The sequence below is a fragment of the Hippocampus comes genome, unplaced genomic scaffold (genome assembly GCF_001891065.2).
Source record: "Hippocampus comes isolate QL1 unplaced genomic scaffold, H_comes_QL1_v1.1 scaffold36, whole genome shotgun sequence".
Taxonomy (NCBI): Eukaryota; Metazoa; Chordata; class Actinopteri; order Syngnathiformes; family Syngnathidae; genus Hippocampus; species Hippocampus comes.
The window spans coordinates 3,331,253-3,352,675 of record NW_017805695.1 but is presented as its reverse complement, the minus strand read 5'-3'; the positions used below and the strand labels follow the sequence as shown (position 1 = coordinate 3,352,675).

Sequence of the window (21,423 nt, the reverse complement as noted above, 5' to 3'; positions counted from 1 at the left end):
TGTGCTTCAAGTGACACGATTCCGATTTTCTGCTTTCAAATGCCACAAGCGAATATCCTCATATCGAAATTTGGCTTCTTGCAAATGTGGATAAAAATCTGCTACTTAATGGATGTCACAAATTAACAATTAAAAAAACACTCATTGTAAAACTAAACTACAACAAAAACATATCCCAAGAAATATGGTCTAAATCATGCTATTTGTAGTACTGGTAATTATTGTTTGCGTCTCTGTTGTCACTGCTGCTTGTGGAGTTTGTGCTTCTGCAAATGGGTTGTTTGACGTGTCGGTGAATATTAACTTATAATACAAAAACATGTATTTTTTGAGTACTTTATATGTATGTATGTAAACACTCACTTCGGCTTCAAAAAGTTTGGCACCAAAGAAAGGCCACTTCTTAGCAACAGTCAGGTAAATCCTGACACACTCAGATGAACTTCGACCTCTGAGTGAGGACCAGCGAGCAGAGAGGCGCTGGAGCAATTGTCTGAAAGCAAAAAAAATAAAATAAAATAAAAAAAAACCAACCAAAAAAACAACAAAAAAAAAATCACCAATCATCGTCTTGATGCCTTCCAAAAAGTTAGTTGTATTCACTTAACAATTTAATGCCAGAAAAAACTGTAGGACTGGAGTGTCAGGAGACTGTGACAGCCCATTTGGATTCACTGTGGTTAGAAATAATCTTGCAACAAATGAGTTGCCTTTTTGGCAACCCCAAAAACTCATAAATGTGTTCAAGCGCCTTAATCCTGGTTATCTTCTTCTTCTCCTTTCGGCACGTCCCTTTTCAGGGGTCGCCACAGCGAGTCATTAATTCCCATCCGTCCCTGCAAACCGCCCTATCAACTCGCATGTCCGTCTTGGCAAAAGTTTTACACCGGATGCCCTTCCTGACGCAACCCTCCCCATCTCTCCGGGCTTGGGACCGGCACCGGGGAACAGTGTACCCCCAGGGGAGGGCACTACACCCCAGCGGCTGGGTTGCCTTAATCCTGGTTATGGTGTAACTAAAATAGACGCCCCGAATATGACCCTCCCAAAACCTACAAGTTATTCTGCAAAAACAAAAAAACAAAACAAAAAAGAAACAGGCTACAATGCCAATTTCACGAATTGAAACAAAATCGGTGTACTATCATAACAGCATGCACAAAAAAAGTCACAAGGGCCCATGCCTGAAAACAGGGGTCTCCATGAAAAAGTGGGATCGAGTTGTTCATTGCTGCTAGCGGCTTCAGCATTACATATTACTTCCATCCATCCATCCATTTTCTAATCCGCTTATCAAGGGTCGCGGGTGTGCTCGAGATCCCAGCTGTCTTCGGACAGTAGGCGGGGGACAACCCTGAAGTGGTTGCCAGCCAATCGCAGGGCAGTACTATTACTATTGCAATATAAAAGAGTGCTTCTGTAAGTGTATTTTGCTACCTGAGTTGTTCCTCAAACGTGGTCCGACGATAGTGTTTGGGGTAGAATCTGTCCAGGACCTGTTTTAAGGTTTGGTTGGACTTAGTTTGAACTGGTCCGGTGCTCAAGAAGGGACGTTCAAAATCTCCAAACTCAACCTGACAGATAATTCAAAACAGACAGTGAAATTACAACAAATATTTTTGCAAAAAAAAAAAAAAAAAAAAATGTAATTACAAACGTTTGGTAACTCTCAGACCTGGGCCAGCAAGGCAGCCATTTCCAGAGCCAGCTCCTTGTTGACAGGAAAGTGTCCTGCCATAATGGCCTCATTGATTTGATAGGCTAACAACAACCTTTCCCTCTCTGACTCCCCCCTCGCCTGGCTGGAGAAGTATAGCCTGAAACGGTGAAGATGAGTAGTAAATGTATAAGTCCTTCAAGATTTGTCTAACGTAATTACGGAGCTACATTACACGGATGAAGACACTGGGACATTACACCTGCAAGGAATAAAGTGGAAGGACTTATAGATTTGGTCCTCTACCTGCTGCTCCCACTCTTCTAAAAAGAATTTTGAATAAGCCTGTGTATATTTTCCGTCAATTCATCCAAAAGAACATTTGTGAGGTCAGGAACCACTGAAAAGGCTTTTTTTTTTTTTTTGAATCGATGGATTGCTGTTTGTAAAGAAGCTGAATTGGCTCACGACTTGTTGTAGGTCATCCTCAAGGTTTTTCATCCCCAAACTCATCCAAGCATGCCCTTATTGAACTCTATGGAGTAGGAATAATAAAACTGTCTAAAATGCAGAAGCTTTAGCATTCAACAGTGGGCCAACTGTGAGGTTCCAGCCCATCCTGTGATTGATTAGATATCGGTAATTCATTAGCTGTGAGTGTGGCTACGATATGTCCCAAAACTCAGATTGTTCAACTCAACCAAGTTTTCCCACAGTGCTTAATGCCTTTAATATTTATATGTCATTACCTAGCAAAATTCAGTATTTGTCACTGTGCCAGATGTGCTGTATGTTAAACACTAATGAGGCAATTTCATAATGCTTTAAAATGAACGCCTTTGTCTCTTGGCTTACCTGTTCTTGTAAGTGAGGCGGACTGTTCTGGTGTTCTCCGACTTGCCGGTGTGCTGCTCTTTGGATGCTTGCTCCCATTTGGATATAATATCACAAATCTGCAATAGACAGGTATTAAATCTGAATTTACAGAAGAAGAAGTTTAGAACATGCAACTTCCACACACAACGCACACAATTTCGAATTGAAAACATTCACCAAACAAACAGCAGCTTTTGATGATTGGAAAATCACCTTGATGCTCCCTTGATGTAAGCAGTGTTCCAGCTCTCGTCCAGTGGGGTCATCAGTGTACACGCTGAAACCTGACAGCCCCGTTTTCCTCATGCCGGTGTCCTGGTTGAGACGACACTGGAACTCATCCACTGTGGTGGACGCATCAAAACTTACCACCTATGAAAAGGCAATTATAACAGAAAATTGTCTTATAGCATTGTGCCAAGTGATTTAAAAAAAGGGTTGCCCAAATTTGTGCCGAAACTAATTTGGTCAAGTCAACAGAACAAATAACCTTCATGATTATTCTGACCTGGTAGGTGTTGTTGAGGAAGTGCACAGGGACACTAAAGGGCAGGGAGTGGTGATAGGGATTCCTTAGCAGAATAGAAAGTATCTCCATGCGTGATGGTCTGGCCTGCCTGTCACCCTTCTGCTGGGTGCGTTCCATTGAGCGTTGGCAGTAGATGGCATATTTACCTACCTCAGTCCTGGGGAAAGAATTAGAGGCATTGATAATTTAATGGCCATAAAGTGTGTTTGCAAACACTATGTAGCACAATTTAATGACATCACAAATCACAGTAGCACATGACCATATTGTTAAAATATTAGCCACTTGACAGTGTCAATCAAAATGTTTCATTGTCTTTGTCGGTAGAAAGGTAGATCTTTTTTTTTTTTTTTTTACAGCTCTTGAATTGGATTTCATTGTAGAGCCAGCATGCCAAATATTATAAAAGATGACTCAATGTTAAATCAACATTACAAGCAACCACAATCAAGATTACAGCCCAACCAATACCTGAGTATTGGCTCCTTTAAAATAGGGCATATCGGCCCTTTTTTTAATTTTTGGACACATGAACAGATTACAACACAAAACAAAGATGACATTCAACACCCCCCCCCCACCCCAAAAAGAAATTGGCCAAAAATCAGATAGTAATCAATAAAATGTTCTTTCTTATCATAATATAAAAAATTAAACAAACAAATAAATAAATACTGTACATAATCAGCCCATTACTTGATTATCGGAATGTCATTCCGGCAAATATCGTAATTGGCTTCAAAAAATTCTTTTCGGTCAGGCCCTGATCAAGAAATACTATGACTATAACATTTACATAATCAAACATTTGAACATGTACAATATATTGATGATGATAAAAATTCAACTGATAACTTTGTGAGCACTCAGTTGCTATAAATGGGCCCAAATTATCATCTGTTTAGTACTGGAAGAAAAGCCGCAACCAAATTATATTAAAATACATTCAGAGCAACCAGCATGACAAGTCCTTAATTTTGAATAATAATTGCATGAGGTCAACACACATTGGAGCAGGATGATGTTTAAACATGTTTTTAAATGGCTGCAAAGAGGTGCAAACAAGAATGATGTGCATACCACACTTAGTATTACAAAAGCATTGTGTGAAATTTGATGAAATTAGTTCAAGTTCCCGATATATGGGCACAAATGAGAGCCACGACGTCACGAAAAGCATCTGAGCTCCCACAATGACAGTAAATTCATCAAGGGGGGCCTTTTTAATGCGCACGTCTCCCATTAAGCCTTGTCTACTGTAATGGCTAATTATAATGGCAAAATGCATTTTCAGACTGGATCAGGAAATGCTTAGCAAGAATTGTTCACATTTAGAGGGCTAATATGAGCTGACATCGCAGGTACTGAACTGCCAATTCATGTGAGGTGTCTTGTGACTCAGCTCACCTGGAATCCTCATGTCTTTTGAGATGAGCTTGGAGCAGCCAGAGGAAAAGATGCTGAGGCAGAAAGAGTCCAACGCACAAGGCTAAAAACTGCCAACCCTGAAGAGTGACAAATGGCACATCATGCATTAAGACAGCACCACTGGTTTTAAAGTCAAACATAAGCTCAACTTCATTTGAAGTCAAGCAGCTTGGCACCTATATTGCTTTGTGACAATAAACAGACTCTCTAAAACTCAGCAAACTAGCTCCCCAATTTGTCACCAGTCTGATAGGAAATTGGTTCTGCTATAAGAGCAAAAACAGTTCAGTACATAAAAAAGGGAGAGCGTGCAAAGGGGGGAAAGGCCCTGGACACAGTGATGGCAATTAGAGGCAGGTTGAAAACCAATGATGTATTATATGTTAAATCATTTATCATTTAATGAAATTCGCAAAATGGTATTTTGTTGAGTGTCAAGTGGGTCCCGACTTTACCCTCTCCTTTATCGACTTAATAGCAGTCTTAGTGGGGATCACTGCTTTTCCTGAACCTATTGCTTATAATACACCTGGAATCAGAAGACAAAAGCTGACACCACCACATAAAAGGAGCTACTCTGAAATAGTATATTGATCTATTGCAGTGATTTTACTGGATGGCTTTTTGAGCGCCAGTGGCGCAATCGGTTAGCGCGTGGTACTTATATGACAGTACACTGTACAGCAATGCCGAGGTTGTGAGTTCAAGCCTCACCTGGCGCACGATTTTAGGGCAAGTGTTGGGGGCCCCTCGTTCAATTTTGGCCAACAAGCAGCAGAGAAATGTGGGTGGCCACAACATCACTTGGACCCACAGCTGTGGTGTTCTTGAACCAGACAGACCTGCTTCAGGGTTGCTAAAAGAGCCCCCAGCTCCAGTGTCTATGTTGGCCGCGGTGTCACTGAGTGTTTGTGTTCATGGTGTTCGCAACTGTCATGGATTCAAAACAGATATCAAATGTGCACGTATCTCATGACATAAAAGAAGATTCTTCTGGTTCTTTTAAAAAGTAAATTTCTGCCAATTTAGGTTGATTTAAGACTCTAGCTGTACTGTATTGTCAAGGTGTGAATGTGAGTGTGACTGGTTGCTTGTCTTTATGAGCCCTTCAATTGCCTGGTGACCCACAGTCAGCTGGGAGAGGCTACAGTTCACCCACCGACCACCCTTGTGAGGATGGAAGCCAACACCGCCCTCTTCTGGTGACTGACGGAGAACTCATAGGAGGTTGCTACGCATCATGATCACGTGACTCTAGCCAGTTGAAGCCGAAGAGCTGCTTTATGATTGAGCTACTGTTGCCACCAGGTGGTGAGCATGCGCACCTGCAACGGTCCCGGTTGGCCTTGCGGCTGCCTCTTTGTGGTCTGCTTGATGAGCTGGCAGAAGAACTCGTTTTGAAGCTCAGGGTGGGTCAGACACACTTGTAGGGCACTCTGAGCCAGGGAGACGTGATAGTCGATGGCCGGGGCATCGATGGCCACATTGATGAACAGCTGGCAAGTCTGAGAAGAAAAGAAAGAGGCACTTAGGATATCTAAGACAAAGAGCACAGAAGCACGGGCTGAGTGATTTATTGCGTGATTAATTGATTGGGTGATTAATTAACCTATTCTGATCTATTCGGCCAGTGTTAATCAGCTTGCTCAAAAAAGTGTCTATGAGCAAGGCACCGAAGTGCAGACATTCTTTAATAGTAATGATTTTAAGCAAAGCAAGAGCATGCATATTTGCCTACCTTAAAGAGTTTGACCGCCTCAGTTTGCAGGGCCTGTGAAGGTAGCGTGGTGAGTGGAGACAATAAAGCCTCCTTACTGAAGCATAATGTTTGGTTTCTCCACATCTGAGAATCTGCAAATAAAACGGTAATACAGCTTAAAGAAAACATAAGTAAAGTAAATAATAGAACATACTGAAAGTAGCAAGATATTAGAAAACTGCCAGGGCACTTATTTCAATACATACAATTTTTTGGAAAATCATTAGTTGTACAAAGACACAGATCAAGTCAGAAAACAGAAGAGCAAGAGTTTTGAACAAGTTAATGTTTGGGCTTTCCTTTCATACTCTTGGAAAACACTTTCTGAGAACCACCCATTGTGAAACCAGAGCGCCCACATTGAGGCAGAAATCTGATCTGTACGGATCCCAAATCAAGCATGCAAGTGCTTTCGGATCTGATTTGCTCAAATTGGATTTCATGTGATGGTTTTGGTTTAGACTTCATAAAATCAGAATAGATACATTATGGATGTGATGACCCCAAAAATGTTTTGGGGCTGGCAGTCTGAAAGAGGAGTTACACATGCTTACTTGAATCTCCATCCACTTGAAAGAGTTTCCCCACCAGTTTTTCAAACTCAGTGCCGACTTTCCCCATCATGGTTCCTGCTGCGACACACAGGTGGTACAGCCACGAATCCTGAACAAAAGCATGACTCTTAAGTCAATAATATCGCTTCGATGGAATAAGCCACACTTCTGACAAGTTTCGTTCTCATGAACGGATTATGAAGAAAGATGAAGAAGGCTTGCTAACTGCTAACAGATCACCTGAAAATCGACACGTATCGTTAATCACCGGAATTAAGTGCTTGGGTGATCGAGTACACTTTTCACGGATGTCTGACTGGAACCATGTTAAGGCAGAGCATATCCAACTATGACCAGCAAAATAATAAGTGTCTGGGCAGAAAGTTATAGAAAACAACATTCAACAGGACAGACACTGGAAATTAATTCCGTTCCATTACAGTGTACGTTAACCAGCAAGAAGAGGCCTATGAGCTTAAAATTACACTAATAGAGAATAAAACATTAATATTAGTCATGTTGTTTTTCAGAATGCAGTCCAGCGTTTCGATTTTGGCTTTGGCTTACAGTAGATATTCCTTTAAAAAAAAAAAAAAAAAAAGATAAAATAAGCTTTATCTGTCCCACATTGGGGAAATTTGCAGTCTACAGCAGCAAAATTGGGGTGGGGGGCAGGGGTAGAGAAGAAAAAAAACAAAATGTTGCATGCACAAAATAAATAAATGTTTCAGAAAACTGTACACAGTATAAATATTAAGTTATATTAAGTATAAGTTGCATATATGCATCTTATGCATAAATAAGGTGGCTGTGCTATTTACAATGGTTACAGGTTTTCACGCATGTTTATTCAGCAGCCTGACAGCAGTTGGTAGGAACGAGCGGCGGTATCTCTCCTTCTTGCAGCTCAGGTGTAATAGTCTCAGGCTGAAGGAGCTACCCAGTGCTGTCAGGGTCGTCTGGAGGGGGTGGGACGGACTGTCCATCATAGCTTTTAGTTTAGCGAGCATCCTCCTGTTGCCCACCTCCTCCAGAGTGTCCAGGGAGCAGCCCAGGACAGAATTGGCCCTCCTGACCAGTCGCTCCAGTCTCTTTCTGTCCCGGGCCAAGATGCTGCCTGACCAGCAGACAGTGCCATAATGGATGGCCGAAGCCACCACCGAGTTATAGAAAATGTTCCCCACCAGTTTTTCAAACTCAGTGCCGACTTTCCCCATCATGGTTCCTGCTGCGACACACAGGTGGTACAGCCACGAATCCTGAACAAAAGCATGACTCTTAAGTCAATAATATCGCTTCGATGGAATAAGCCACACTTCTGACAAGTTTCGTTCTCATGAACGGATTATGAAGAAAGATGAAGAAGGCTTGCTAACTGCTAACAGATCACCTGAAAATCGACACGTATCGTTAATCACCGGAATTAAGTGCTTGGGTGATCGAGTACACTTTTCACGGATGTCTGACTGGAACCATGTTAAGGCAGAGCATATCCAACTATGACCAGCAAAATAGCAGGCAATATAATAAGTGTCTGGGCAGAAAGTTATAGAAAACAACATTCAACAGGACAGACACTGGAAATTAATTCCGTTCCATTACAGTGTACGTTAACCAGCAAGAAGAGGCCTATGAGCTTAAAATTACACTAATAGAGAATAAAACATTAATATTAGTCATGTTGTTTTTCAGAATGCAGTCCAGCGTTTCTATTTTGGCTTTGGCTTACAGTAGATATTCCTTTAAAAAAAAAAAAAAAAAAAGATAAAATAAGCTTTATCTGTCCCACATTGGGGAAATTTGCAGTCTACAGCAGCAAAATTGGGGTGGGGGGCAGGGGTAGAGAAGAAAAAAAACAAAATGTTGCATGCACAAAATAAATAAATGTTTCAGAAAACTGTACACAGTATAAATATTAAGTTATATTAAGTATAAGTTGCATATATGCATCTTATCTTATGCATACATAAGGTGGCTGTGCTATTTACAATGGTTACAGGTTTTCACGCATGTTTATTCAGCAGCCTGACAGCAGTTGGTAGGAACGAGCGGCGGTATCTCTCCTTCTTGCAGCTCAGGTGTAATAGTCTCAGGCTGAAGGAGCTACCCAGTGCTGTCAGGGTGGGCTGGAGGGGGTGGGACGGACTGTCCATCATAGCTTTTAGTTTAGCGAGCATCCTCCTGTTGCCCACCTCCTCCAGAGTGTCCAGGGAGCAGCCCAGGACAGAATTGGCCCTCCTGACCAGTCGCTCCAGTCTCTTTCTGTCCCGGGCCAAGATGCTGCCTGACCAGCAGACAGTGCCATAATGGATGGCCGAAGCCACCACCGAGTTATAGAAAATGTTAAGGAGTGACCCTTAAACCTGAATGGTTCATTGAATATCAATGTACCGGTACCTTTGCTAAAGACCAATCAACCAACGCAGAAATACCAAGTTTGAACTGAAATGTATATTTGTGTTTGAAAGTGCACAACAGAAAATGTTTCTAGATAAGAAAATGCAGTTTGCTGCGATGCACAATGCAAATTCAAGAAATTTAAAAAAAACCCTGTAGATTAAAAGAAAGGCAATTGTTCAATTGTTATGTTATATTGTTATATTCTATTATATTGTCGTATTTTTATTGTTTAATAAAAAATACTTCTCAAAATGAGTAAGTTGCTCTATAAATGGTCACAGAGCAATAGAGTGAATTGCTCTTTTCCTCCTGACCACCGCAGGTACACTCTAAACATTGATTAGCAAAACTGATCCATAAAGAAAAAAAGATATTTCGAGCCTGGTAACACTTTTTCTCTTATACGTGTAGTATGGAAAAAAACTGACTGACCTTCTCATGGCCAGATTCAATGAGCAGGTAAGTCGGTTCTTGATCCTGTGGATGGATGGTGATAGTATAGGACACTACCCGTGATCCACCCCCACATGCTTTCAAGCCATCGTCCGAGTCCCGAGACTTGTCCACCTCCTCCACTTGGGCATCCCAAAGCTTTATCTGACCTAGTGGAAACTGAGAAAATAGACACAAATTATACAGCAAAATCAACAAGCGCTCTTTTTTATTTTTCATTCAATCATACCAGTAGCATTTGTGGCTGAAATCTGCTTTGAAGGTGGTAAATACAAATAGAGAGTGGAAACAAATTCAAAGCTGTGCTTTTTTTGACCTCTTGGTCCAATTTGTCACGTGTCCAAATTCAAAGCTGTGCTTTTTTTGACCTCTTGGTCAAATTTGTGTCACGTGTTAAGACAAATTGGAAATAGTTCAAGTGTTCAATTCCTTTAGCACCCAACAGAATGTAAGTGTTTATACCAATGATGCCCCAAATTGAAAGCATTAGTAGATACCAAAATCATGTTTATGTTATGGTTAATATGCCAATATGAAGATTTTTCAGGGTAAAATGTAAACAACAAAGGTTCTTTGCATGATTTTTCTTAATATAGTGCTATTCTGAAAAAAAACAACAAAACAAAACAATATAAAGCACGTTATTATTTCTGACTCATATTTCTTAACTTATAAAGATGTCCAATTGTGCAGTTTTTGTGGTTGTTATGAGCAATTCTGAACGGAAACATTTTTAAAGATTCTGTGTTACGTTTCATGGTAAAATGTGAATATTTTGAGCTATGGTGTCATTTACGAGTAGTAAATTATTATCAATGAAGTCTTTTGAAAAGCAATAAATCAATTACATTTTCTGAATAAACTGAAATTAATTTTGTAAATTGTACCTTGTCCTCTTGGCTCCGAAAGTAGTACAGAGTTTTGCCAATCAGAGCACACCAAACCCGCTTAGAGTAGCCATGCTTTACCTGCCATTGACAAAATGAATTTTATCCTTTCAGAAATTGAATGAAAATAGGTCAAAAGAACAGTGCAGTGAACATAATGAAGCAACACGGGGGGGCAAATGTTCAGTAATTGCAAATGGTTTCATTTGGCAGAATCTAATATGACCTTAATAAGCTGTCCCTTCATGCTGGGCCGAATATCCGGCTGAGTGTAGAGTGGACTTGCAGCTTTGACTCTTAGCACACTCTGCAGCACCACGAGCCATTCCTCGAGCAGATTAGGGGAGTCAGCTTTCAGGTAGTACACCCGCTTCCCTGTCACTATCTACACAAAGCAATTATAAAAGTAGTAGAAGTGAAAAGAATGCAAAAAGGGTGCCATAGCTCCCATGGTTTCTGAGCAAAGGAACTTGAAATAAATGAAAATGTTGTCATATTTAATGTTTGGAACAGAATGCAAGAGTCAATACCTGGAGCACTTGTTTTCCTTCTCCTCGTGCGATGTTGCTGGTGGCATTGACCTCAATCTGACCTTGTGGTTTCCTGATAACATCACTCTGTCGAAACATGACTTTATATAAGAGCTCACAACAGCATTAATAGATCTCTTGCAACAAACTCACTGGGGATTTATAATAAAGAAGCTCTCCATCTTTCAAGACGAACCAGCGCCTCTTCCAGGTTTTCTTCCATGTCTTCACCATTTTCAGCAGGTAGCCGGATTTCTCCATCGACTCCTAAAACAGGGAATATTCAGAACAAGAATTACACTAACCTTTAGTGGCTATGTTTGTCAAAAACACCCCAAATTCTATTTTGGGCCACGGTTGTCAAAATGGATGATTGTTGTTTTTAAATACAAATACTGTGCATACACTTTTGCTGTTGTCACCAGCAGAGGAGCAGGTTTTGGGGAATTTCGGCTCTGGTTCCGAGCACTCAGTATCGGTGGAATAGGCATCAGGTGGGATGGCATAGTCACTCTCTGATGTCATTGAAGACGTGGATACAGCTGCAAGTGAAGCAAAAGCGGTGTAACATATGGTATACGGCTATGGTCACAATCCACACCCAATCTGTGCTGTACAGCACATTTGACAATAAAGTTGTCAATTCAATTCAATACATGTTTTTTTTAAACCGAAAACAAAATGATCATATTGCATATTCCATCAACAGGTTTCATAGTGACAAACAACCAATCACGATCCAAAAATATGAAAGATGTTTTTGAAATTTGTGTCCAAAACATATATAGTGACACATACAGTCAACTGTGGTTAAAATTTGCTCTTGACCAGTGTATTTTTTCCTTCTGACTGTATCTTAAATACAACCCAACTGTGATTAAGTATTAGGCTGTGTCCATCCATCCATCCATTTTCTGAACCGCTTATCCTCACAAGGGCCTCGGGCGTGCAGGAGCCTATCCCGGCTGTCTTCAGGCATGATTTTGAAATGTGGGAGGAAACCGGAGTCCCCGGAGAAAACCCAGGCAAGGGGAGAACATGCAAACTCCACACAGGAATGCCAGAATCGAACCCTGCACCTCTGCACTGAGGCGGACGTGCTAACCAGTTGACCACCGTGCCACATTTTTGACTGTACTAATTGACATAATAAAAGACAGAATGTTATACACTTTTATGAATGTATTTCCCAATGATTTTCTTCAGCTACAGATGCTAAGGTAATTTCCTTGCAGTATAAGTGTACCTCTTTTGACAGAGCGTGGGCTGCCTGGGTTGCTGTCCTTGTGGGAGCCGGAGGACGTGTGGGAACTGCATAAGGAACCATCCTCCTCCTCAGAACTGGATGACTCCTCAGAACTACATGACTCATCTAAGTATGGATTGTTACTCAACAGAGTGGCTTTCTGCAGAGACAAGGGGCTTAGTTTTGGTGTTCACAAATTACAGACATACTTCATACTAAACTAAACATGCATGCACAACACACAAAACCAGAGTGTTGCACATAGTTGTACTTACCCCCTTCAGAGTAGTGTAAACTGGTGCGGTCATATTTCTATAAATGAGGGATGTGTATATTACAAAGGCAGGACAGGAGGATTGCAGAGAGGGGTCTACAAAACAGAGTAAAGCTCTCAGGAAAACATCAGAATGTAACTTTGTCATCATGACTATCAGACTCACTACCTTACCTTTGCTTGTTGAATCTGCGCATGATGTCTCGGACAGCCTGATTCCTGATTTAGCCACCGCGTAGATGCGACTCTCCTTTGGAGACAGTAATTAAGATACCAGTCACAATATACTGTAGTTACATCTAAACCGCCATAAGAAGTCCAAACACAAGAGCAATATAATCGCAGAGTGAAAAAAAAAATCCAATCTAATGGAATGATCCCATGACTAACTGAGATTTTCTTTGGGTACCAGTATTGAGCAAGAGAAAGAAAAAATGGAAAAGAGTTGTTTTGCATATCTCTGCCCTGGCTGCTCATTATGAAAAAGAACAGTTATGCTTAGCCTTGATGTGGAGACATTTTGATGATAAATGAATACATCAAGTGGAAATTGCTGAACTATAATGAGACTATATCGATAAATGTACATATTATGACATAAATAAATGAGTCTTTTTGTGTGGGAATCACAATCTTACCCAGGAGGGGAGCCTATGTAAAGGCGGCGTGGGAGGTGAGCTGTGACTGTCTGAGTTTATTTCCGGACACCCAGAGGTTGGGTCAGGTGTGGCCTGTATGGAAAGCACTGTGGGTTTGCTACGAGAGCTGGGGCGAACGTGCAAGGATGGATCCTTGCCTGTTTCCATGTCGACCTCCTGCACTTGGTCAAGGTCGGTTTCCTCTGGTCGAGAGGAGCGCAACATGCTGAGGGCGTTACGTGTTTGTCCGGGTGCTGCCTCCGTGCTGATTGGTGGTTGGCTCAAATGTTTCTTGTTCATAGCGACGTGAGTTAACCCCAACCCTGCTGGGGTCCGCAATCTGGGTTGTTTGGGTGAAGCAGGGGTATCTCTCAGGTCTTGGGGCGGGTTGGGTCGTTTGGGAGTGAGAGCTGGCGTGACGACGGGGCTCGGGGTGTTGAGTTCGCTGGACGAGGATGACGAGTCAAGTCTCTGTGACTGGAATCGTTTGTTGAGCTCCTCAGGGGTGCAGTCCTCCTTCATTTTACACTCCCCAGGTAGCCCATCCGACATTGCCAGAATGCTGAAGCTGGGCCGCTCCACTCGCTGCATGTCGTCGTCAAACAGAGAACTGCTGTCATCCGAGGCTGTCAGGCAGGCCTCGCTCCCAGCGCGACTTAACTCCAGACCACCTTCTCCGACTTCACGCCCTCCTCCTCCTTCAGCACTCGAGAGCGCTGAGGAAACAGTACAAGAGTCGCGTCTGCTTGCTCTGAAGTCCAACGCATTAATGTTCTCGTTCTCATCCAGATGAGTGGCCAGCAGTCCTGTTTGATCCGGGCTCCGGACTTCGGCACCTGTGGCTGAGGAGGCTGTCTGCTTACTTCGACTGTCTGTCAGAGTAAAAAAGTGGAATCTGTGTGTCTTACTTCATACACGCTCAATACAGAAACTTCATCTCATGAGATCCAACATCTCGTCAAATTCTGCATTTCCAAAGATAATAATACTCAGACCTCAGTTTGCAGTTTAGGATCTGTACTTAATACTACTTACTACCCACCTCTGCTCAAGACGTTTCAACTTTAATCCAAAAGGCTTGTTTCAGTACTAAAATCTGGGAGTGGGTGTTGTTGCACAGTGCGGTTAGTGAAATGATCGTCCTGCATACCAATCAGTCGTTCACTGGTCTTGTAGCAGCAAAGAACAACAATGTCCAACCGCTGGTTTGAAAAATATGTAAAAGAAAATCAAACTCGAAAAGTGAGGAGGAGATTTAAGGCGTCACCTATGGTCTGTCTTTCACAATGTGTTGACATTCCTTCCTCCAAAGCTAGCCTCATTCCACGTGGAGAGTGTCTCTCACAAACATTTTTGCCACAAGACGAGTAAAAGACCGTGGACGGTCATTTCACTAACCACACTGAGCAACATCATACTACTGTTGACCAATGACCACACCCAGGGAACACACTCAGAGTTGTAAGAGTTTGGGATTTTTCATTTTCGACACCCAGGGAACACACTCAGAGTTGTAAGAGTTTGTTTGTTAGTTTTCATTTTAGGGTTGAGTTTTGTTTTTTAAATTCACTTAATTTGAATACATTTTAAGAGCAGGTTTGCTAGTTTTGGTTTCTTTTGAAAATGCTTTATTTTAGTTTAATCATTGGTAATTTTAGTAATATATGGAGTATATGTGCTGAGTGCAAGATTTAGAAAAAGGTCACTAAATATTATCTTATAAAATAAACTACAATTATCATACGCGTGTCTGACCTTAAATTTCTTCTGTACGGACGTACAGCAATACCGCAATAAATACATGTAAAACAAACCCCAAAACCTGATGTATGTCATTAATTGGAAAAGACGAAAATAAATATTATCAAAAATACTTTTAGTTAGTTTTATAAACGTAAGATATTGCTTCAGCTATTTTTTTGTTTTTTTAAAAGCATTTAAAAAAATTTATTTCATGAACAAAAATGTTTTTTTTCGATTTTAGTTTTAGTTGCTTTGTGAGTTTTTGTGAACTCTAATTACCTTGCTCCAAAGCTACCATTTAGAACTGAAGAAGCCATTTCTATTAAACGTGAAACATCTTCAGCAAATAAGAATAAATCCAGTGGTCAACCTTGATGGACGATCATAACCTGGATGCCCGAGAATCTACACACCACCTCAGCCTTATTCGTAGCACTTGTTTCTAGCATTCTTACCAATGTTGACCCTGCCTTCAGTTTCTTCCTCGACGCTGAGGTTCCTCTGTGAGGGAACGGGCCCGGTCAGAACCTGCGCGCTCTTTCCTCTCACCTGGAAGCAGCCAAATGTCAGGCTGCTAACCCGGTGGGCTTCACCAGACTTACCCAGAGCTACTCGTTTACCGGAACATTTCTGTTCAAATTCTGAAAAATGACCAATACAATGATGTGGCATCTTTTCGCAGATGAATGGATAGCCTTGGATCTCATACTGACCATCCATTTTCTTCTGTAGCTCACCAATCTGAGCTTCCTGTTGTTTGTTGGTTTCTCTTAGTGCGGCGTTCTCTACCTCAAACTGAGGAAGAAACGCGTCTTTAGCGGAGGTACTTGGACTCAAGTAATCCACGAAATGATCATACAGAAAAAGTATATTATCAATTTAATCTGTGCGTCTGTGTTGTTTTCTCTTTTTTTCCCCCTACCTCTGACAACTTCAGCATCACCCATTCCTTTATCTTGGCTGCTTTCTCCTCCACGGTCTTTGCATCTTGAAGCCTTGACTGTTTCTGTTACAGGGATACACACACAATGCACAGGTCACAGAAGCACACACATCAGTCATTGTTCCCTGTAAAGCAAGCAGCTGGAGAACATTAAACCGAGCGTAATTTTTTTTTTCCAGTAAGGATATTAATGACCGATCCTTGAAACAAAGCACATTTTTTGAGTTGTAGTTTGTATGCAGTAGTATTTGGGGGATATGTGGTTGGGGTTTGGCATTTCACAGTTTACAATGTCAGCAGGTGTGCTTTAACCTCCATATAATCCATTACAAAAGCACGCCAGTCTGTTGTGCGACCTACGGTTGTTACATACAGACTGAAAATCTACTAATATGCAACTGTGTTTGTGAGACAGAATGTGTGCGTGCACGTTTTACCTGCTCTTCCAACCGCTGCTCCAGCCGAGTGATGACATCTTCCTTCTCCTGCACTAAGGCTTGTAGCTCCTGGCAGCGCTCAAACCAAATCTTCTCAGAGTTTTCGGGCTGACCTTCTGGGGCCCTCAGCTTCTCCTCCATCCACTGCGCCTGGAGTTATACATGGGTAAACTACAAAGAGCACATCCCATACAGTCAACATGAAGCCGCTTGCTGACTGACCTGCTGCTTTGCGGTGAAAGCTCGTTTTTCCGCATCAAGCACTTGCATCTCCAGTTGTTGAATCTGTGACACAACAGAAAACTGAGTACCTGCGTGTGCTTGCAAACACACTGCTTAAAATAAAGATGAATGTAAGACGAAGATGGCCATGTCTACTACAATAACTTCTACTTCTACTTCGAGAGATGCAGATATACAATGAATAACTACATAAAAAGATCGATGAATAAATAACACAATGACTAATGTGGTATACTAAAAATGAGATCAAAAATAAGAGGATTACAAAAAAAATAAGACCATTGAAACAAAAGTAAATAAATACAATTATTTAAATAAATAAATAAATAAATAAACAAACAAACAAACAAACTAAAACTGGACTCACCTGAAATTGTAAATACAATTCTAAATATGTTAAACAAGGATAAACCACAACTAAGATAAAGGAGCTTTAAAGCAAGTAAACCGAGACGAAAAATGTGGATGTTCAACCTCCTCTTAGAAATATCAACGCTGACTACGTTCAGCAGGCGATCTCAATTCACCTTTATATGTGTCATGTCATACAGAGACAAAACAAAACATGTCATAACCTTGAAAAACAGTCACCTCTTCAATGAAAGTTGTTTTAAAGCCCCCACTCCTCACCCCACCATTTAGGCTACTTATGCAGTGCGATGTCATTTGGTGTTTTGATCCAATATCTTAAAGATGCCTGTAGAGGACAGATTGCCATGACTTCTTAAAAATATTTTGGTGTAAAGCATAAGCTGAATTTAGCAGGACATTTTAGGCTTTGTCAGGCCTCGCAATTGCAACATTGCAATTAGATTATTTTCCAAATTGTTCAGCCCTGCTTAACGTGCATGTTTCTGGAATGTGGGAGGAAACATGCAAGCACAGGAAGAACATGGCAACTCCACACAGGAAGGCTCCAGCCGAAATTCAAACCCAGACCTCAGAACTCTGAGGCAGACGGGCTAAACACTTTGAGTATGAAAGCCAGCGTGAAATCCATTTCCTTCGCTGAAGTCAAAAACACACGCACGGACAGTTTTGTTTTACAACTGTTGCAGTTAATGCCTTCAAGAAGTAACATAATGACAAGGATGTGTAACATCTATAAAGGTACAAATGCAAACCTGCAACATTTGTTAAAACTGAAGCAACACAAACAGGGCACAAAATTTACGGAATCTACAGCACGCATGCATACATGTGCACACCTCCACTACAGTAAACTGTCAGCGTATACACTGGGCATCGTGAGGATTGGGATGACTTGAGAAATTTCCTTCTGACGTTCTCAGCTTTCAAGTGGTGGGAGCCTCTGGGAAAGCTTCTTCAACTCAAATTCGGGGGCTTCGGAGAGGATTATATGTCAATGGAAAATCATAATGGGTTCATTGACATAATCCTCAAACATTTCGCTTCATGTGCTCATATGAAAGTACAAAGAAGACAAGAGCTTCTCCAAGTTTCCAGCGCTCTCGATAAAGCCAAAATAATCTCTCTCCAAGGGAGACTTAATAAAATAAATACAGTATAGGAAGATGTTTTACTTCAGAATTATAACTAAGGTACAATTTAGTTTGTGCGCGTTAACATGAAAAAAAAAATCTTATTTACTTTTTGGTTGTTCTTAAGTATTGTGATAGTTCAACCAGGTAAATTATAACCTAAAAATACAAAAGTGTTCCATACAGCACCAGCAGAGAGACACAATACTGCATTCAGATGCATTGTGGACAGTTGAGGTTGCCATGGCGGTGTTCCCACTTTCACTCTATTTCTGCTCAGACCAACAAACTAAACTCCCTGTTCTCAGAAGCAGCCACACCCTGCCAACGCCATTCATAGTTTCCACAAACCAGGCTTTCTCTGGACACATGGTCTTTTTTTCAGCTTGACCTCCATTTATTGTCACTATCAAGCGAGAGTAACGTGGGTTTATGAGATTACTGTGTGTCGCTGGATGTGTCCACACTTGCTCAGGGAAATGGCTGTTCAGGATTATATGTATGGATAGAGTTAGATAATTTATTAGAGATATTGTTAGCAAAACATGACTACTTCACTTTTTTGAAAATACTCTCATTTGCTGTATATCTTATTGTTAGCTTAAATATTAAATATAAAGCAAATGCAGTCATTTTGTTCACTGTGAACAAACATGAAAAAGTTCCCTGTAACTCAAAACACTCTTCCTCTCGTCACGATACCACAGGCCACTCTAAGTAGCAGATATAGCATCTGGCAGCGAATAGCATGCTAATTACAAGGCATTAGTGCGGCATGCTATAGCTGCATTTTACACATATACCCATGTATACACACACACACACACACACACACACACGCACACGCACACGCACACACACACACACACACACACACACACACACACACACACATCAGATTTAACATCAGAGCTCTATGTGCTTCTCATTCTCAAGACTATATATGAAACGAATATCAAACCCTTACAAGCCTGTGTTGTCTTTGTGTCATATCCCGTGCAACTACAGTGGGATTAACAGAGAGAATTCTGGTTTGAACATTGATTTGATTAAACATTAAAAGCAATATAATTCAGGTCTAATCTAAGTACCCCTGGAGAGTGTCGTCGACACACAAGTATGTCCTGTTAGCTCTCCTAAAGCCCCATAACCATTCTTCACTGCTCTGTCACCTCTGCATATATTCCCTGGTCAGATTCAAATGGACTTCCATTCCTGGAATTCCACAACGGGCGCTCTGGGTCCAACCTTTCTTGAACTCTAGCATTCCTCCCCCGTCCACAGCCAGGTCACAAAGCCTCTTTCTCTACCGTGATGGCACACATTACCTACAGGTTTAGGACCAAAAACACTCAGCCCAGCTGGAAGTTATTGACATTTAATGCTCACAATACCCCATAAAATGTATAGTTTGAACATTTTACACGAACAGTATTCAGTCACTGGCCACAGCAATGGCTACACCTGCACAATCAACTGCAGCTTTAACTGAGACTGTCAGAGGTTGGAGAAAAACATTGTGTTTGTAGTCATTCTGACTGACATTTCTAATAAATGGAACCTCTCATGGGGTAGCACGGCGTAGTGGTTAGCACATGTGCCTCACAGTTCTGAAGTTCAGGCTTTGAAAGCTGGCTCTGGCCTTCCTGTGCTTGCGTATGTTTTCTCAGGTGTGAAAGGTTGTTTATATAAAAGTTGCATGGAGCTATTTCTTCAATATTTCATGATGGCAACAGTTTGACAGATTATTATTTTTAATTTATTTTAGAAACTCCAATGGAAAATGGAAAAAAAATGCAAATATGAACAAATTGGAAACCTGACCCAAAAAAGATTGTGTTCTCCCTTTGAGGTTCCACACTACTGTATTTTGTATTTAGGCTGTGTAGTTGGGTTCAATGAATATATTTAAATTCAAACATACGGAAGCATTTGAGAACTTGCTCAGATGTCTGCTGTGGTGTTGGAAGAAATACCACATTTCTGATTAGAGCAGGAAAAGTCTGAATCACTTCAACTTTTGCTGTAGGCAGTTTATGTGGTAGTGGTTATGGTGCCAGTTAATTACAAGAGGATGTTGCAGGGCATATGGAGAAATACTCTTTTTGGATTTCACGACTCGGTAACTATAGGTATATTTCATATCGATAGAGTTTTATAACTTGGCCAGAGATACATCCAGCTGACTTTCGGCAGAATTGGTCAGACGCCAATCGCAGGGTACATATTGACAAAAATACATTCACACTCTCCTTAACACCTATGGACAGTGTTGAGGACTCGAACATGCATATTGTGCGAATGTGGAAGTAGGTCGCAGTATCATGAGAAAACCCACGCAAGTACTGGGAGAACAAACAAAGTCCACACAGGGAGGCTGTAGCATCGACAGGATGGCGGAAAGTATTACCACTGGAAAAGAAACAGAGGCAAACAGCAAGTGTGTTTGGTTGAAGAGAGAAGGCTGAGAGATTCAAAGCAGCAACATTTGACTGGACGGAAGCATAGACACGTGCAACAAACTCAAAATGACCTCGTTCTTAAACACACACACACACACACACACACACACACACACACACACACACACACACACACACACACACACACACACACACACACACACATACAGTTAACCAAACGAGCTATTTCCTCCCTTGGGGGGCTCGGTCTTTACACCAGCCCCCTCCCCTCCTTGTTCCACTTTATTTTTATGCCCTCATTCTCAACGTATCATTCCTCAGAAGCTTTCTAGGATTTCATTACTTCTCGCCAAGTCTGCTAGGAGAGAGCAGAGTGTAATTGCCAGTAGAAAAACAAAAAGCGAGTTTCAGAAAGTTTTCAACTGGTGACAAACAAAAAATTGTACCTAATCATTTTATAAAACCGTATCTAGAAATGATAGGAGTTTGTGCATCACCGCACAGCTTTAAAATAACAATCTTTGTTTGCAGGGCTGGCGGTTCAGCAGCAGAGACCAAACAAAGCATGTTAACCATGACCTCATGATATCAGCAGTTGGGCCTGGACAGTGAAGGGACTATGGAAGAATTTTTAAATTTCTCAGAGAAAGCCTTCGAACTGTCAGGACTCTGCGACATACCATAAATGACGCATTTCAACATTGTTCTGAGTTGATATTAAGTTAGACTACATTTTTTCAACATGAGTACACCTCAAAAGATTGTTAGAAAACCTTTCGGAATCTCTGATTTCAATAGTAGAAACTTCTTCCACAAATGTGATTCATTGATTGCAAATCAGATTTGTCGATGTGCACACACAAGAATCATTCTTTTAATTAAAAAAAAAAAAATATATATA

General features: G+C 41.2%; 1 protein-coding gene and 1 non-coding gene across 2 annotated transcripts in view; one reads left to right on the top strand and one right to left on the bottom strand.

Annotated features, from left to right (window-relative positions):
- The window catches only part of plekhh2 (pleckstrin homology domain containing, family H (with MyTH4 domain) member 2), a 29,790-nt gene that overhangs the window by 4,102 nt on the left and 4,265 nt on the right, over positions 1 to 21,423 (bottom strand). The window contains exons 3-27 of the mRNA XM_019881885.1: positions 16,577 to 16,639; positions 16,355 to 16,504; positions 15,897 to 15,980; positions 15,688 to 15,769; positions 15,430 to 15,615; positions 13,232 to 14,103; positions 12,768 to 12,843; positions 12,595 to 12,689; positions 12,320 to 12,479; positions 11,479 to 11,615; positions 11,227 to 11,340; positions 11,074 to 11,160; positions 10,770 to 10,928; positions 10,544 to 10,624; positions 9,636 to 9,815; positions 6,804 to 6,912; positions 6,229 to 6,341; positions 5,816 to 5,995; positions 4,470 to 4,567; positions 3,042 to 3,219; positions 2,747 to 2,905; positions 2,513 to 2,610; positions 1,676 to 1,817; positions 1,438 to 1,574; positions 201 to 493 (exon numbers count right to left, since the gene is read on the bottom strand). Coding sequence (XP_019737444.1) covers positions 201 to 493; positions 1,438 to 1,574; positions 1,676 to 1,817; positions 2,513 to 2,610; positions 2,747 to 2,905; positions 3,042 to 3,219; positions 4,470 to 4,567; positions 5,816 to 5,995; positions 6,229 to 6,341; positions 6,804 to 6,912; positions 9,636 to 9,815; positions 10,544 to 10,624; positions 10,770 to 10,928; positions 11,074 to 11,160; positions 11,227 to 11,340; positions 11,479 to 11,615; positions 12,320 to 12,479; positions 12,595 to 12,689; positions 12,768 to 12,843; positions 13,232 to 14,103; positions 15,430 to 15,615; positions 15,688 to 15,769; positions 15,897 to 15,980; positions 16,355 to 16,504; positions 16,577 to 16,639 — 4,033 coding nt within the window. The remainder of the gene's footprint in view (positions 1 to 200; positions 494 to 1,437; positions 1,575 to 1,675; positions 1,818 to 2,512; positions 2,611 to 2,746; positions 2,906 to 3,041; positions 3,220 to 4,469; positions 4,568 to 5,815; positions 5,996 to 6,228; positions 6,342 to 6,803; positions 6,913 to 9,635; positions 9,816 to 10,543; positions 10,625 to 10,769; positions 10,929 to 11,073; positions 11,161 to 11,226; positions 11,341 to 11,478; positions 11,616 to 12,319; positions 12,480 to 12,594; positions 12,690 to 12,767; positions 12,844 to 13,231; positions 14,104 to 15,429; positions 15,616 to 15,687; positions 15,770 to 15,896; positions 15,981 to 16,354; positions 16,505 to 16,576; positions 16,640 to 21,423) is intronic.
- Positions 5,119 to 5,212, top strand: trnai-uau (transfer RNA isoleucine (anticodon UAU)). Its single transcript has 2 exons — positions 5,119 to 5,156; positions 5,177 to 5,212. It is a non-coding gene; the product is annotated as a tRNA-Ile (tRNA).